The following is a 19,242-nucleotide window of genomic DNA, read 5'->3' as shown; positions in this document are numbered from 1 at the left end:
GATTACAAACATCCAAATGCCGTGTTTAGAAAGTTAGTCAGCCTCGCTGCGGCCGCAACGATGCCCATTAACCCTTAGCACTCGAATGGTGACGCAAATGTGTCGGTATCTAATCAATTACTAAACATTTAGGTATTGTACGTGGTGTTATACAGGGTTATTCAAAATAGACTATAGGAAGTTTTTTTAAAATGAAGAACATCGGTTTTCTTATTTAATTATCAGGTATCATCCATGACAATTATGTGTGAAAGACAATATCTGTCGAATGACCACCACGACCACGTTTACAGACATCAATTCGAACATCAAAATTTTCGATGACATTTTGGCATACTTGCTCGTTTAATTAACCAATTTCATTTCTAATGTTGTTTTTCAGGTCATGAATTGTTGTTGGTTTGTGGGCATAAACTTTGCTTTTCAAATAACTCCAAAGAAGAAAGTCCAATGGGGTCAAATCACACGAACGTAGTGGCCAATTCACATCACCATTCCTTGAAATTAATCGACCATTGAATTTCGATCGCAATAAAGTGATGTTTTCCAGCGTTGTGTGTGACATAGCTCCGTCTTGTTAAAAATAAACATTGCTTATGTCGATTCCATTTAATTTCAGCCATAAATAATCAATAATCATTTCATTATAACATGCACCATTCACTGTAACTGCATCTTCATTCTCGTTTTCGAAAAAGAATGGACCGATTACGCCTTTCGACCAAAATTCACACCAAAAAGTAATTTCTTTTGGATGAAGTGATTTTTTTTAAAGGCTCTTGGATTTTCATCTCCCCATATGGTGACAATTTTGCTTATTGACGTGTCCATCCAATATGAAATGAGCAACATCGCTGAAGATGAACGATGTCCTAACAACCAATCCGCGTTGCAAATGGTCACGTTCTTTCAATTCTTGTGTCAATGGAATTTTGTACGCATGCAAGTGGAAATCTTTATGCAAAATTCGCCACAAACTGCCATAAGAAATGCTCAATTCTTGAGAACGACGTGGAATTGATGGGTCATTAGCAACACTTCCACGAACAGCAGCCATGTTTTCATTCGTACGAGCTGTTTTTGGTCTGCCAGACTTTGGTTTATCGTGAACGGATCCAGTTTCATCAAATTTTTTAACTAAATTTCGAATTGTTTGAAAAAATCACGTAATTTACGATGGGTATTTTTTATTGAACACTGATTTGCAAAATAAATTTTAATAACTTGAACACGCTCTAGAATCGTATACGACTCCATTGTTAAAATTGTCTATCATTGTAGGTTAGAAGTACAAGAAAGTGACAAGAAACAAACATGGCGTTTGGCAGATATTAACATTCAACATTCTAAAGGTACTTTTGGATAACCCTGCACCAATTTCATATCCACAAATTTTTGAGAAGTCATAGGGAATGGAAATGTTCTAGGTCGGAAGAAATGTTCAACACTAAACCATTTTATTTCACGATTATTGAAATTATAAAGATGCTTTCGTGGTAAATGATTAAATAAATACATTTAATAGCGGAGATATTACAATATGAACCGCACAAAGTTCAAATAAATTGAATCATGTTATTTTTATAAGGCATCACGTATCGGCTACTTTTAGAGCTCGGCAGGCTTAGTGTTAATTTTCGTGTTAAAATAGCTCCGAGTGCAAAGGGTTAACTGAAGAGTGTGAAGAAAGGAAAATTGAATCGGAACTCGTAAATCGACTAACGAAACCGAGAGCCTTGACTATCCTCACAGTGCCGGTCCGGAGGCTGTCAGAAAAACCGATTACCGTATAATGCGGTAATTGAAGCTGGATCCGGAGGGCGAGGCAAAGAAATAATGAGAAGAAGGGTATCGATTCAGATGGGAATCCGGTGACGAGCGATCGTTCGAGAAAAGGAAAACCGAGATCGAGTTGGCGTAAAAGAAACGCACGGTTTGCGCGCGCGCGCGCGCGCGACAGAGCATGAGCATGGATCGCGTACCATTCTGCCTTCTTGCCGAAAGATTTGCAACAGTGAGGCGAGTTGCGAACGGTGGCAGAGCGGCAGCAACAGCAGCACCGAGATCTTCAATTATCCCTTATAGGAGTGAGTACTCCGCTTGAAGAAAATGCGAAGCAAGAACCGGCTCGGGACCGTGGACCCCCTACCGGTTTTACTTCGCCCTCCCGATCGGTCTCGGCCAGTCCAGTCCTTCCCTCGAATCGGCTTAAGGGCCCCCACCTTAATTGCCGTCACATTCTGAAAACGTTTTCGCGGATCATATGGGTCGTATACGCGGAGGTCTCTATTTCACTGTCTACTCAAAGTGCACGCGCGCGTTAACAAGCTCGCGGAACTTGCACGCAGGGTTTTTAAAAAGTCATAGCAAATAGAACTATTCTTTGTCTTCTCTTCAACCCTTAGCACTCGGATGGAGACTCTGAGGCACCACTAAAAATTGCTGTACCATTGTTTTGAGTAGAAACTGTTGCAAAGATTCTTTGTTTTACGATTTTTGCATTTCAAGACTGGCTGTGCTATCGAATTAAAAACTATTTCTTTCATTCTTATGCGACCTTTAGACGTTTGCTACTTCAGAAAATCCTTCCGTGATTTTTACCCATTTAGACACGTGCATTGTTTTAGTAGAAACTGTTTGCAAAGATCCTTCCGTAATTTCTTCACCTTTTTTGTTTTACGATTTTTGAAATTCTAGGAACGAACTGGCTGCACTGTCGAATTCAAAAAATTATTTATCTAAAATCGCTTTAAAGTTGTTGCATTTGAAAGTGTGCGGAAGACTTGTACGACTGAGTGAATTCTCACAATTATGAAAGTTCCTTTGAAACACAGGTCTCTGGAAGAGGAGTGAAGCACCAGTGCTGTTTTCCAATCGCAGTTTAATCACGGCGTCGATGCTCAAGGCTTCCTCGAAATACGGTGCAAGCTGTTGCTGGTTCGATCCACGTGGATCATCCCGGTCGTGTTCGCGAATATACATATTATTCCGAGTGCTCGCGGAGCGATGTATGCGATCAATGGGTTGGCTGGCTGGAGAGGTGAAGCGTCGCCGCTCGAAGCGAGGCCGCGTAGGCGGATTAAGAGCACACAATTGCTCCCAGGCCACAATGCGTAAGCCGGATGGCGCTAGCATCGGAATATGATTAAGCTGTTCCTCGATGCATACTGTTTGCGCGTTCGCATCCCTTCAAATCACATGCGCGATCCTTCATACGATCCTGTTGCACCAGCAGATACCTACTTTCGATCTAATTAAGCCACCGCCTGGACGACGGAATTGCTTTCGGAATAAAGAGGCCAGTAGAAGTACACCCAATGCTAAAAAAAAACCCAACCAGTTCTTCAGAACAAGCTTCCATTGTTTAGAAGTACAAACTTTTATTCCTGATCCTGATAATCTGCTTGCAAAATTTCTTGGCTCTCCGAGTTTCACGATTAATCCCTTTGTAGTATTTTAACGAGTCAGACTCGTGATGAAGATTTCAACAATGTCCAACAAATATGAATGTTACGCCTTTCTTTTTAGATGATATAAAATTTGATTCGTTTGTAATCGATATTTAAGCATTAAAATTAATGTAGCTATACAAAAAACTACGACATTTTTCGGGATAAAGACGTTTTTAATTACCGTAACTGTAAAGAAACTGACGTGACTTCGAAAATTAAGGATTCAACACTAAACCTAGAGAATTGTAAGGAACGTGAGCTTAGGGGCTTCACAACCCCCTATGAGGAGTTCACCATAAGCTACCAAATAAAAAAAAATATCGATGGGAGTGTAACTTACGTCGCTAAATGGAATGCAGCGTTGTAATATGATTCGAAAGTAAATATGAAAATTCATTTTACGATTGAAACGTAAGTGAACGAACAGAAGAGAAACACGAACTACGTCGACTGTCAAAAGTAGATGAAAATATGTTCGTATACCTGAAGAATGTATCTAAAAGCTTCGGTAAAATCGGAGCATCCCTTTCTCCTTTCAGAAATTGAACCACGAAGACATGCATTTGCTTTTAGTTCGTTTTCGTGTAGAAGCTCCTATAAACTACTTTTAACGAACCCGCGAAGCAAATTAGAAAAGATGAAAGCGAAGCGAACGTTCCGCAAATAAAAGCCACGACGGAAAATGAAATTAGAAATACTCGTTAAAGAATGTACTGAACCGTATTCAATTCTTCGATAGAAAAAGCATACTGTATATTTTCACTTACAGCTCGAACGTTCATTTTTAATATTCAATCTCATTGAATATTTTCCGCAATATTTTTCAAAACAACTCCTGAAACAACGATTCGCATCCCTATCGTTCCAGCGCAATGCATTCGCTTCCATAATTCATGAGTCCCGCGAAAGGAGAATCTCCGCGAAAAATGAGAGCGACGAGGAAGTATGCGCGGGGGGGTGGGACCCACCCTGTTTTCAAAATCAATGAGCCAGGGAGGCTGATACGTTTAATTTCTATATGATTTAGGCGAGGCTCGAGGCGGCGTGTCCCCTTCACGCACAATTTCCATTGAAAGATTCGCAGGACCCCCAGGGGGTGGTCGTGACGAGCACCGGCGAATGTGTCGGCCTCAGGGGCGGAGAAACTTAATTCACTGCCCTCCCTTCTCTTCCTCTCCTTCCGACACGATCTCTGTCCTCAGCTGTCGCACGAGACCATCGCTCCCTCTCTATTTCTCTCTCTCTCTCCCTTTCTTTTTCTCTCTTTCACGCTTCGGTTCTCCCCTTCCGAACATCTTTGTTCCACGAATTCCACCCTTGTGCGCGACATCACGGATTCCTTTTCGCGGACAGGTCCTCGCAGACTGTTTTACGGAAGCTTAAACACTCCGCAAGCTCCAGTTCTCTTCAACCCTTACGTCGAAGTCCAAAGTTTCCTCGTATGTAAATCAATCTGTGATCACCTGGCTGCGGAGTTTTATGGAAAATAAAAATTGCCTGTGCCGACGACATAAAAATAATTGATCTGACTCGTTACTACACAGGTTGTAATCATTTTAATAATTAATTCTTTTAAACTTCGCCCTTTTATCTCCGTCGTAAATGTATTAGGTTGGAGGGAAAGTTCCATCGTATTTTAAATAAGCAGGTAGTTTTGCTTGTACATTAAAAACAAATGTTGCTAGTGAGTGATGGCAACAAGTTGTGACAAATAATGGAAATTATATCTTTGAATAATATTAAACATATATTTTTATAAATTGACTCAAATGTTCTCCTTAAAATACGACAAAACTTTCTCTCCAACCTAACATAAAATCTACAGTCTAGTAATCAGATAAAATCCGATCGAGTTCGACGAATGATTCGAATGGGATATTTACGATGGAGGGTTGAGAAGCAGCGACACAGGATTTTCCAATGGAGATTCGATGCACCGGGAAGACTGTCATTAGCGTAAAGTGATAAAAAGCGCGGAGCCGACGATTAAGAGAAGCGATTCCCGTGGAGAGATAAGGATCGGCGAGCGTCGGTATTAAATCGTGTGCGGACCAACTTACGGCTAAACCGTGACGATAAATCAAACCAAAGTACACACTTCCATTCACGCATCATGCAAATTAACGCGCGCGGACGCGGACTGATTTAAAGCCACGGTGAAAGTGAGGACCACTTTCCTGCGTGCGGATTTATTCTGCCTCGGAACCAGCGAACCTTTATTTATGCGGCTCTATCGGAGTGTATCGGACTCCATAAAGCCAAAGCCGGCTCCTTATACATAAGGGGGAACGAAAATGGATGAAACATTTTCGTACTATACTATCGCGCAATCGTCATTAATTTCACCGAGAGCCTTTCTCCGGCGTTATTTTGCCATTTTTTCATCCCCGAATGCACCAAATAATGTCAGCTGGTTCGCAAAGTCCAGAGATGCTTGCAGAGACAAATCAACAAAGTCTTTACAGAGGCTATATGTACATGCATCTTCCGTGACAGTGTATACAGCCTTTTCAACCCTTATGTCGATAAGACACTGACGTTGCAATTCATAGTTTTTTATGCCGCAAATGTAAATTAATTCTCTGATCATGCAAGAACGTGAAAGTCAACGGTAGTATGCTGTTTGTCCACAGAAAAGTAGTTTTAAAATATATAAAAAAGAACATTTTAAAACCACGATTATATTAAAACGCACTAAAAAGGAGAAAATAATTTTTTTCCTGGTTCTCCATAAAATACCGAATCCAGTTAAATGATTAATAATATTTTACCCCAACATTTTAAGCAATTAGTTCAAAATTTCTTCTGTTATAAAATTAGTGTCGGAATAGATAGCAAAATTTATTACAAATTTAAATAGAATCATGACGTTAGTGACTATAAAAATGGAAGAGTGGAGCGCCCACAAAGATTACGTCAATATAGTTCAGTGCTCCACGCTTTTATTTTTATAGTCACTAATGTCATGATTTTATTTAAATTTATATTAGATTTTTCTATCTATTCCGACATTAATTTTATAACGGAAGAAATATTGAACTAATTGCTTAACATTTTGGGGAAAAATATTACCTATCAATCAGTGAACTGGATTCGTGCTAAGCGTGGTAAAAAGAAATTGAAAGTGGATATCCAGGTACCGACACATGAAATACATGCATGAAGTCTCTTCAAAAAGTGGTTTTGATCTTGTTATGTGACAGTCTACCGTGTCTGTTCCGGAAATTTTCAGATTTTTCAGGGATGAAATACAAAGACAATGAAGGAAAATATATTAGGTTCTAAAACTTTTTTTTAACAAAACAAATCGCATTATTCATGATCTGACAGGTAGGCTCGGAATAATGGTTGTGATTTTATTTTAGTATGTATTTCATCTTCCGAGGATACGTGAGAAATTGATTATGACTTGATGGGTAGTCGGGTGACCGAGTGTCGACACCAGAGTCGATGTTTGTTACAAATAAAATATTTATAAGGTGTTGAGAATCACTGAACAGAGTTCGGTTCGGACGTTTCCCCGTTCCCGTGACGCACATGTTCCGAATTCGACGCACACGTAGGGCAGAACCGTGTATTCTCCGGAAAGGCGCGTGTAACGCGATATCTCGTGCGTTTTCGTGCGCGCGTGCACGCACATGGCGCGCGGCGCACAATGCAAATTATAATGCAGCCCGTATAAGTGCACGTCCGGCATTGTCACGTCGCGTCGCGGGCCCGTCGTATACATGCGCGTTCCACCGCGGCGGCATCGGCCGGCCGTAAATTTTACCGGCGACTTTCGACTTCTCGAGTCGTGACGTCGTCGACGCGATCGACTCTCGCCGATGAATTCCTCCATCGGCCCTTCCACTCGGTTATGTCATTGCCACTGTCCTGTAATTCTTTACAGGCTCTCCTAACAGCTCGCACATTTTCAAACAGCTTCAAAGTTACATTACTCAGGATGAAATGAACACTGAATTATCAGATGAGAGCTTGCACAATTTCAGACAACTTCGAATCTGCACTACCCCACAAAAATAAATGAACTAATAAGCTACGTTCACACTGAAGCATTTTTTACATGATACCGCGTCTACTTTGCAAAAGTCGCTCGATGTTACTTCAGTGTGGACATAGCTTTAGATCGCTCAATTTGGAGAGAGAACTCCAAGCAATTACATTTTAATTGAAAGACACAAGATTCAGAAGTTTCTCTCTTTCTTCAATAATTTAATTCTCATAAGTGCATAAAGATCTGTATCTGAAAACTATCCTGAATCAACCAGCTTTTTAACCGCATCCGTACCTCGTTTCAATTTTGACACAGTCTTCCCGAAATAAGTTATACTGTTCTCTTATTTGCAAGCAATTTTTCCCCGAAACTTCGTGACTTTTATTCTTTTAACAGTAAACCTACCGAGCCTGAAAAGATACATGTTCCCTTATAAGGATGACAAGATTGATTTTATTTAGCCCAATTGATGATAAGATGGATGAGGGTTAAATGTTTGCAGTGTCACAGACAGTATTAATGAACTATGAATTATAAGGCAGGTTCAGGTTGGAAGCCAGTCTTCTATAGATAGGGAAAGAAACGTCGGAGAGTATGGTACTCTATTTTCACGATGTTAATTCGTTATGAAAAATTTAGGGTACGGAGAAGTTTTGTAATGAGGTACCGTAGAGGATCGAACGCTTCCAGAATATATTACTGAAAAACTCAATTACGGCCGAACAATAAGAAGGATCCAACCCCCTTGACTCCCTTTTTGCCGGGCCCGATAGTCGAATGAAATTATTACCCGAAGGCCGTGTTTCTTCGTCCATTACCGTGGCGAACTAACTTCGGATTCTCTTCATTCGGAATTGCAAATCCCTTGGCGCTCTTTATGTATTATGGATCTGAGGTCGCTGGATGGACCGATTGATTCGTGAACGAAATTTAATTAATCGACTCCTCGACGACAAAAATCGAACGCTCGGCGCGCGTGCCGCTGATAAAAGCGACCTTCGCCACTAAAATTTGCATTCAAAAGCTAAGGTCAATGTCCCTATTTCTGATCATCAGAATGCGGATCTTTATGCATTTCTAGCTTATGAAAATTAAAAAAGAAATGCTAGAATATCAAATTCGATAGAATTTGGTAAGATTTTTATTTGTTTTGGATCTACAAACGCTGTTCCCATTAAAAATAGAATTTTATGTCATGCCGCATTCTGAAAATTTGTCTATAAAAATGGAAAATTTCGTAAACATCCGCAGTTTGCTGATCTGTTATCGCAGAAATAGAGATTGTATTTATTAAGATATTTATTAAATTTTTTATTTTTGGAGGGCCGAAGCCATGCAAGAAGAATCGATAGCCGAAGATTTCGGGTAAAAAATGAACTAGGAGGACGATCCCTTCTTCTTTATCGTGAAACGCAGCCGAGCGTTTATCAATTTACAATTCCCTGTTCGGGGAGTAGACGGTTGGAATACCAATCGGTCGCGCACGCGAAAAACGCGGCTTGAATCCTCCATTCGAGCTTGTCCAGTCAGTTGTTCGGATTCACGATAAAAGGCGAGTCAACCTTTCGATCGGGCAGCGCGCCGGGTGAAATGCCTGTTGCAAAAAGGAGCACGGTGACGTTGCCATTTTTACGGACATCACTTGCGACCCGGCGCGGCGCGCCCATCTCGCTGTCGAACCTGGAAAATCTTTTCGCATAAACAGCGGCCACTCTTGAAAAACTTTTCGGTCCACTCGGCTACCTTTTGGAAGCGAAATGAAATCGCTTCTGAAGTTGAACAATTTTAAAAGACAATTTTCTAGGAGAATCGAAAGCAACGATCAAATTCAGAAATTTGAGGATTAATCAAATATGTTTTTTCAGGGATAATTGACTCGAAGTTTAAAATCCTGATTTATTTTAATGGATCGGCTGAAAGATTTTTGCGAGAGCCACGTTTTATTTATTAATCCTTTAGCGTGTTAAATGACGAGTTAAACTTGTGACAACGATTTTAAACAAAATCTGTTAGGGACGTGGCTTTTTTGAGATATTCGAAAATGTCAGTATTCAAGTCGGTAATTAAATAAAATATATTTAATCTGTTTAATCGAGTACAACTGTCTAAAATATCTTGAATAATATGTTTAAAAGATTGGTGAACAAGTATTTAAGAGGAGCAAAACATTGCTATGGTGCAACAGTCAAAATCGTTCGTCTTCTGAGGGTTAATGAAGAAACAATTAGATGAATCGTCGAGGTTGAGGGGTCGCTGGACGCGAATCGAAGTTTAACAAAGTTCCATCGAGCAGTAAGAGAACATTATCGAAAATCTCTCTGATCGACTAGAACAGAATCTGCTCGTTCCTTCCCTCGGATACAGTTTCGTCGGCTCGTACGCCCGTATTTCTCGTTTGCCTCCATTACCACGACGCCGCTAACTCAATTTGTATGCGACTGCACGAACCCGCCAAATGCACAGCCGCTTAAGGTTTGCGCAGTTTCTAGCCGACGTTCCAGCGGCTTGACTTGCGGAAAAAATCAGCTCGATCTTGCCTTTTCCCTTGGCTGTAACCGCTAACGAAACTGGAGAGCGGATAAATCGAACACGAGAGACCGACGTCCGTTTAGGACCTTTCCACCTGCAAGACAATACTCCTCACCTGAGAATTCTCCTGCCACTCTCGTACTCTACTCACGTTACCTTTTATTAACGGGGGACTAAACACGATTCATTTATTAGGTGTACAAATTAATTCGTTCAAATTAATTAACACTAAACCTGCAGATCATTGAATGTGATTGGTATGTGTGTTGCTTTATAAAAATAATGACAAGATTTAATTTATTTAGACTTTGCACGATTCTTATTGCAGCATGTGCTCCAATAAAGATATTTATTCAATCATTTCTACTGAAATCATGTTTAGAATTTCAACTAGCACAATTCCCGTATAAATCAACGGGTGACTTATTTAGTACGGGTGACATAGTTCAGCAGTAATTGATGCTTTGAAACAGCAAAGCGGCGGGAGAAAATTTTAATTTGAAATGCAAGCACAATTGAATATACAGGGTGTCCCAAAATTCGTGAACATCTCGAAAGGGGGTGGTTCCTGAGACCACTTCAAGCGACATTTTCCTTTGCAAAAATGTTATCCGCGACTTTGTTTAGGAGTCATTAACGAAAAACACGGACCAATCAGAGCGCCAATAGACAGTTGGCGCGCCGGCCCGACTGTGGCAACTCGCGTCTAAGTCGCGCTCTGGTTGGTCCGTGTTTTTCGTTAATAACTCCTAAACAAAGCCGCGGATAACATTTTTGCAAAGGAAAATGTCGCTTGAAATGGTCTCAGGAACCACCCCCTTTCGGGAAGTTCACGAATTTTGGGACACCCTGTATGTAAAGGTACCGAACTTATTTGTACACCTAATATGTGGTCTACATAAGTGCACGATAGAGAGAGAGAGAGAGAGAGAGAGAGAGAGAGAGAGAGAGAGAGAGAGAGAGAGAGAGAGAGAGAGAGAGAGAGAGAGAGAGAGAGAGAGAGAGAGGCGTCACGTGACCGGGCCGCGACGGAAGTGTGGGGGAATAGCGTCGTAGAAGGGGAAGAATAGAGCAGTGAGACGTAATCTGACAACTCTGGGTGGGATTTGTGATGACAACATCATATCTTGAGCAGCTTGGGGGAAATACGGAATGAGAAACTGTCGTACAAGCGCGATTTATTTCCGACGGAACGGAGGATCCTGCGATCGGGTCTCGGGACGGAAATGAAGCGGGACGGACGATCGAGAGGTGACTAAATTACACGGCACCGAATTCGAACCCAGCTGCGGGTATCCCGGGGTCCGCGCAGGTGGAAGCAACACCGTGTAATGTATTAATTTGGTCCGTGCCTCGGGTCAAACGGTAAACTCCGTCCGGCCTGTGAACCGCGAACGGTATCACAGGTGTCAGAACAGTAATCTCGCAGCTCGCGCGGAAAAGAGAAAGGCGAGGAAGCGACAAGACGGATAATTTCGGGCCCGCCGATGGATGGAAATTTATGGGACGGTAATAAAAGTCCTGGTCGACTAATTCTGTTACTTTTACGAGCCGCTGGTTTATGGACAGAGACGGCCGCGCGGAGTGATTCCGCATTCGGCCGCTTCCGTTCCGTTTTTTTACCCCTTCCGTTCACCTTTACGTCGTGCCGGACTCAACAAGGGCGGTGCAAATTGAATTCGACTCCGATTATCTCGGGATCATTGTCCTGCGGTTGATTTTACCGATCCCGATCGTGTTCAACCAGAATTTCGACCGTTTTTTTCGAGGAAGAATTGGGGATCAACTTTTGGGAATTCTTTGTGAAAGGATCGTTGGGGATGTTAATCCTCTTGTTCAAGTTTATTGCATCAGTAGAGCTATCCGTATAGCCGCTTCGAGATTCCTATAGACATTGTTGGCTTGCCGCTTAATGACTTTATTGGGAGAATTAGTGAACAGAAGTATTCGAATAACGAGATTCCTTCTATATTTTTCCGAAGGGATATTCGTGTTGCGTTGCAAGTGTGCATAGTTAGCCGACAGTAAGCTACGAAGACACGTTTTATCGCGCAATAAGATTGTATGGTTGCACATTTTATTAGAGAACTGAACAGTTAGCGCCGATGTTTCCTGAGAAGTGCGGTATGCGGAAACGATGGAAGCAAATGTGTTCGCTGGTAAGACGATTACTGTTCCCACTGTGAAATACAATGTTTATTTTTTTTTCATAAAACAAGGCGTTAGAAGCGAAATTTTAAGTTAAATTTGATTAAAATAATTATGAACATCTTCATTAGTAGGATCGAGAAAAAATTGATCAACGTAATTATCATACTTCGTGTGTGCACAAAATTTTTCAACTGGGGTAAAAATTTGCATCGAGTTGATCCATGTAGTAGATTTCGAACAATATCACACCATCTCGAAAGAGAAAAGGGAAGAACAAACGGCAAGAGGAAAAGTAAAAGATTGAATCGACTATTGTTTTCCTTTCTCCGGAGTTTACTCACAGGTAGAAACAATGACCGAGTTTCTTGTAATGCACCTGTGTGAAGATGTCGCAGCTGGTGTCCAATTCAAGCTGTGTAATTTAACCACCTTTGGGAGCCACGCTGCGGTCGATTTAAACCGTAAGGGCAAAATGTCCAGTCCCCTCGATCAATCGATAAATCAAGATTTCGTCCGGATAAATACAGAACAGTGCTACAAAGTGAGTACTTCCTTTCGGTACGGTTGAGTTATCGACGCTAATCGGACAGTACATTCGATTTTCGTTTAAGGGAACGTTATCTGTCGTGTTCTTCAAATTACTTCAAATTACACTCTTTCACGCAGATCAAACATCCTCGAAATAAATTCTCAGCTGTACATCTGCTGTGGTCGTTAATTTGATCGACAGATTGTGGATTTATCGACCACTTCCGGTGCATTTGCTGCACACAGTTCTACATTTTACGAACGTGTCGGTGGTTCCAAACCTTTCTTTCACGATCTATGAAAAGTGCAAATGGAGAGTGACCCGACTATGAATAAACTTAAAGAAATTCTTATTCCGTATTTTACATTCTTTTATAAGTAGTAATTTTAATTATTTTAAGAAAGCAAACGATCGATCGTATTATGTAACAATACTAAACGTGCATGTGTGCCCATAATTATGAAAGTGGTCAAAGTGAAAATTGAAAAGAAATGATCCCAGTCAATTCAAACCTTTAAATCAACATTTTCATACGAGATTCGCACAACATTCATTAATAAAGACTAAGAAAATTCTAATTTTTTCAAATGTAATCCTTTAAATATCTCGGAACAAGAAATATACAGTCAAACCTGTTTTTGTGCGGTAGATAGGGACCGCAGAAAAAAAACCGCACAAATAAAATATTCACAAACTTCATAAATAGCTATAACACATAATTTTTCACAACACATTAAAGAAAATTTTTTAAGCGGTGGTGAGGGACCGCGTAAAAAAAGTCTCGCTTATTAGAAAATATGTCGAAGCTTTACGAAATAGCGATAAAGTGTTTTCCAAACAAAATAAATAATTAAATTACACATGGAAACATTTGAAAAAATTTTAATTTCTCATTTTAAACATGGAGAAATTTTCAAAATGTACAAAATTCAATACATATACTGAAATGAGATTAGCAGGATACCTCGAAAGACGTTGTCGTTATCAAAAAAGCGTTCCTACAAAAGTTGTTTGGTATGACGAGCTACATTACGTAGTATTAACTGTTTTCTTGTGGGTGGAGTGGTGGAGATCTGAAGATCACACACACAACCTATTTTTTAAAAATAGATTATACCATAAATCGATAGAGTATCAAAATTCCCTTCATATGTCCTAAATCTAATCCTTAACGAGATATTATCCAAAGAAGAAAGAAAATTGTTTCGATAATAGCCCGTTAACTATTAGGTTTAGGACATATGTTGGTCAACACTTTTATACTCAGAATTTGATACTCTATCGATCCATGGTATAAAAAATAGGACATTTCATTTAAAAAAATCAAGGTGACCTTGGAATGAGCTCCACCACTCCACCCACAAGAAAACAATTAATACTACGTAATGTAGCCCGTCATACCAAAAAACTTTTGTGGGAACACTTTTTTGATAACGACGACGTCTTCCGAGATATCCTGCTGATTTGTAATCTGATATTCATATGTATAACGCATAAAAAAAATCGCATAGGAAAAGACCGCACAAAAACAGGTTTGACTGTATCACTTAAACCACTTTCATAATTATGATCACATGTGGCATAGACAACCTAATAAATAGCACAGTGTCACACAGCAATTTACCAAATTGTTCCGTGCTTGATAAATCACCGAAGAATCAGTCAGACGAGGAACGCGCTTAATCTCAGTAATTACTTCTCGAGTAACGCGAAGGTGTCAGACATAGTAAAGGTTAGAATGGCTGCGGGTGCATAGGGTCAAATAAATTATCCTCAGCGGAGGTTTGAGTGACGCGTGTCTCGGTTGTTCACGGAAGACGCAAGGCGAAAGTCATTTCTGTGCCTGATAGTAACTCATCCCACCGATAATGACAATTAACCGCGTACCTTTCACGTAGCACACGCCTCCAATCGGCCGTCCAACAGCCATCTACCTGTGGCGAAGCAGGTGCCATCGCAGGCCCGTAATGTAATAATCCGCCGCGTGGCCAGGTCAAACGATTATTACCGGCTACAGGTGTTACTATCGGGAAAAGGCGAGGCCCCGGCAACAAAGTTGGCTGCCGACCGCAGCTTTTATGGGACCACACAGCTCGATGGCTAACGGGAGAGATCGAAGTACCTGCATCCTCCAAGGAAACCCCAGGAGACAACAATCATAATAATAAGTGCAATCTTGTGGCTTGGCGATTTTTCAACATTAAATGAACCTACAATATACCGAGGAACAGGCTTTCATCGTCTCGCTACTGACGAGATGATTTACCTGTTTGAACCTGCCGCCACCTTTTACTCCTTGTAATAGTCAAATCTAATTAACCGTGCTCCCCTCTGTTTATTTACTTACTTTAATTATTTAGCGTACAGTGGAACCTTGGTATATATACTTTAATCCGTTCCTGATGTTTGTAAAAATGATTAATTCGTTCTCATGTAAAAAAAAGAACTCCTATTGATATTATACCTACATTAATGGGGTTGTAAAATACTTTAAATACTGTTTAAACAAACAAGTAAAAAATGAGATTTTATTATAGATTTTTAAATTTAAACTCTGCTTAATGCTAAAATACAAAAAGAAACACTCGATGGACTGATCATTTTCTTTCTCATCACCTCATCAGTAATTCCATTACTGATCCTTACTTATACGATCAGTCTATCAGTAATAATAAGTCAATATCAGTAATAATACATCAACTCCGAATATACTTGATTATTAATTCAATTTTTCCTCCGAGATAATTATTTAAAAATGACGCAACATTCACACAAAAAATGTACATATGTCGTATACCGAACAGAAGTCGTATACCGAGCAAAAGTCACGTCCGAACCGGACGTATTCCGAATTGGACGTACTCCCAAACAGACGTATACCGAAGTTCCACTGTAATTTGCATTATTCGGAAGCATACACCTGCTTACAGCTTTTCATAAAGCTGCGACAACTACATACTGCCGAATAATACAAATTACGTCTCGTAAACGTAAAAATAGGACTTTTGAGGGCGATTGGGGCCTAGATTGATCTTTTATCTAGCGCTTTTCGCATTATCGAGAAATAAGAAGGCGAATCCCGAATCCTTGCAATCCTGGGAACGAGTCTACCCCCTTAAATTGCCTGAGAAATCGCAAAAGATCATAGAACAAAATGTTATAAAACTTATTCTAAATAGTAAAGAATTCGCTTCCCATTTCCCTTAATAAACTCAAGATTTTTCCATATTTACAGCAGAGTGCTATGCGATAAATCAAGCTTTATTTGTGGTTAACTCGTACACTGATTCCAACTTTCTCATTCTCACAGATCCACAAGGTGTAAAATACATAGATAAAACGTACAAAACTTATTCTAAATAGTAAAGAATTGGCTTCCAATTTCCCTTGAGAAAACGAAATGACTTTCGTTACGACTTCTCGTTATTTCGAGGTAATTTTGACGTACTCGATACTTCTCAAAGATCGGAAACGTGTCTGAAAAATAGTTGGTACCGAATGGAGTGACAAAGACGTTTATTTCGCTCCATGGAATTGACGATAGCGGGGCAATTACAATTGATCGCGTTCCATCGACGAGTTCGGATGAACGTTTACTAGGCAAACGATAGCATTTAGAAGAGATTGGTTTTCATTCGACCAGAGTATCGTCGAGCAAACTACATGTGTGTTTTATTTGCAGACGATTCTACTCGGCGATAGCGGGGTTGGCAAGACATCGCTGTTGGTCCAGTTCGATACCGGGAGATTCCAGCACGGAAACTTCGCAGCCACTGTTGGTATTGGCTTCACGGTACGTACCAACCCAACGTCCAATATTTATTCATTTGTTTAGGCGAAAGACAGCCAGCGTCGCGAGCCTTTAATACCGCGTTGCGATCGAGAGTCTCTGAATCCGTGTTTGACGTTTAACCTTTACAAATACGTCGCAAACACGGTATAAAACTGTCCAAAAGTTTGTAACTAGACTGCTGATTTTTCACATTCCATTTCTGTCCCGATAGTTTTAACAGGTTTGGAGCAGTGTATCGATTTGTTTTAAACAATCCAATTTTTCTCGTGCACGCATAAAAATCAGTGTCACACAAAAATGTCTTTCGCCTTTTCAAACATTTATACAAATTTGAATTTTGAATCGTATAAAAAAATTCGATTTTCTTCAATCGTTAACAGCATTCTCCAAATTGAGTCTCACACGATAATAATTTTATTCACTTCGAGACAAACCAATGAAAAATAATAAATCTTAAAAATAGTAGTTTGAAGATATTTCTGTCTCTTATCCCGTTAACAAAAATGACACCTGCGAACTAGCGTTCCTGTTCAAAAAATCCAATTTTTTTTTCAAATATTGAAAGCAACGGTTTCGGGAATGCACGGAACTTCGGTAATCCTCGGCGCACGAGCGAAAAGCGAATTTTAGTTCGACAAACCATTTGGAGAATGCTGGTTCGATCCGTGACGCTCGTGATAAGAACAAGTCGCGGAGAAGAGCGCGACGACCGCGTGTATCAGCGTCTGCCAATGCGAGCAATGCATTTATGCACGAAGCTGCAACAGCCCGGAGCTTGCTTGTACAGCCGGCCCCGTTCATATTTACGCGCGCGGCAAATTTATGGGCAAGCGAGTTCATTCGCGTCTCCACCCTGACAAAGTCGGCCGTTTTGATTTTGTCGCGATTCTGGGCAAGTACCCGCTCCGAAGTGGGTCCTATTCGAAGTCGCCAGACATTCGGAGCTAACTGGAAAATTAAATATTTCTTCCGACCTAGAATAACTCCAACCTGTATTCATTTTTTTCTTTGTATGAATATGAAATTGATGTAATAGCTCATACAATATACAGGGTGTCTCAGCTGAAGCAGGCCACCTAAATATCTCCTTTATTGGCACAAAAAAGATATTTATGGCATAATTTAAATGGTATCGAAGGAGGAATATCATAGAAGAACAATTTTTTTGTCCGGTTCTTTTTTATTCCATCTTGTTAATGACTTAAACATATTCAAATGTATTTTTTTCAGCCGCTATAAGATAGAATGAGGAAAAATTAGTTCTCCCGATTAAAAAAATAACGATGACCTTGAAAAAACTATGAAGAAATAACCGGACAAAAGAAATTGTTCTTCTATGATATTCCTTCTTTGATACCATTTAAATTATGCCATAAATATTTTTTGTGCCATTAAAAATGAAGAAGAACTAACTCAATTTTTTGCTAATAGAAAGCAGCTGAATCTTTTTGTTGCCTGAAAAATTGCAAGAGATCGTAGAACAAAATGTCATAGAACTTATTCTACATGACGGGAGAACGAAATGACTTTCCGAATATCTTAGGATGACCGTGTGGCACATACCTCGGTATAAAAGCTCGAATTACAATGAAACGATAACCAATAACGGGTAATGCTGCGCCGGTAATACGATTATTTATCTCGTTGTACAGCGCACGCGTGTCAACATTATACGGAAATATCACGTTTGCCTTAGTTTCGCGGATGATGCTCTATATTGGTCTATTTAATGATCCGGACGCTTTTGTGGCTGCCAACCTGTTATTTGCAATATTCGATACGGTGTATTTAACGAGAACATGATACTATCATGAATTACAATCGAATTTTACCCCCTCCTCCACCGATCAATGTTATTGGGGCTTTCTTTGATACACGCATTTCGAACACGGTCGAATAATTGCGGTTTTCAATTCGCGAAATTATATTCGATGCACCGGCATCATATTAATATTACGTAGCCCTCTCGAACTCGCGCCCGTACAAAAATTAAATGGCTAGATAATGAACGAACTATTTCACTCCTGCGGGTATCGTATTCCGTACGTACAGCATTCGTGTGGAATCATGCCAATTTACCTAATTATACAAAACTCGATAATTCCCAAGCCACAATTCTATCGAAACGTAATACTTTTTCAATCATCGCAGTTTCGTGTACACGGAACGAGGAAGAATGCTCGACGTAGTCTACCGTTCGCGAATATAAAGTTTCCGTTCAAATTAATGGCAGTTCTCAATCAGTAGGATATACAGTTACGAGCAAAACTGATCGCACACACTTTACATCAGAATAACTTTTTTATTAATGGACCAAACGACTTCAATTTCTCTGTAAGGCTGGAAGAATTAGTTTAGTAAATGACAACTTGTGAAAAACAATAGTAAAAATTGATTTTGACGACTTTCTAGCTGGGCTAATAACGAAAATTTTAAAAATGTGTTTGGTCAACTCGTATAAATTACATATATTCTGAAAATTTCATTGAAATTGGTTAATTGGGTTACGAGTTATAAACGATCAAAAGTGGTAAAAATTAAAATTTTTCAAGATTTTCGGCCTTTTTATAAAAATATATTTATAAATTATTTATTTATAAATTATATATATTATATTATATACATACATATATACAGGGTGAGTCACCTAACATTGCCACCTCAAATATCTTTGTTGTTTTTAAAGATACGTCAAATATCTGAAGGACAAAGTTGAATGGTTCAGTGGGGCTCACATGATACCAAAAATATTTTTGTTTTTATATGATTTTTTTTTTACAGATATCGATGC

The 19,242-nt window shown here is 39.8% G+C and overlaps 1 protein-coding gene across 4 annotated transcripts in view; it reads left to right on the top strand.

Moving 5' to 3' along the window:
- LOC143210520 (ras-related protein Rab-37) overlaps positions 1-19,242 on the top strand; it is a 138,172-nt gene that overhangs the window by 28,786 nt on the left and 90,144 nt on the right. For all 4 annotated transcript variants that reach the window (XM_076427428.1, XM_076427496.1, XM_076427446.1 and 1 more), the window contains one exon: positions 16,341-16,451. In XM_076427428.1, the coding sequence (XP_076283543.1) occupies positions 16,341-16,451 (111 nt within the window). The remainder of the gene's footprint in view (positions 1-16,340; positions 16,452-19,242) is intronic.

This window comes from Lasioglossum baleicum, chromosome 1, assembly GCF_051020765.1.
Source record: "Lasioglossum baleicum chromosome 1, iyLasBale1, whole genome shotgun sequence".
NCBI classification, from domain to species: Eukaryota; Metazoa; Arthropoda; class Insecta; order Hymenoptera; family Halictidae; genus Lasioglossum; species Lasioglossum baleicum.
This window is presented reverse-complemented; position numbering and strand designations above follow the sequence as displayed.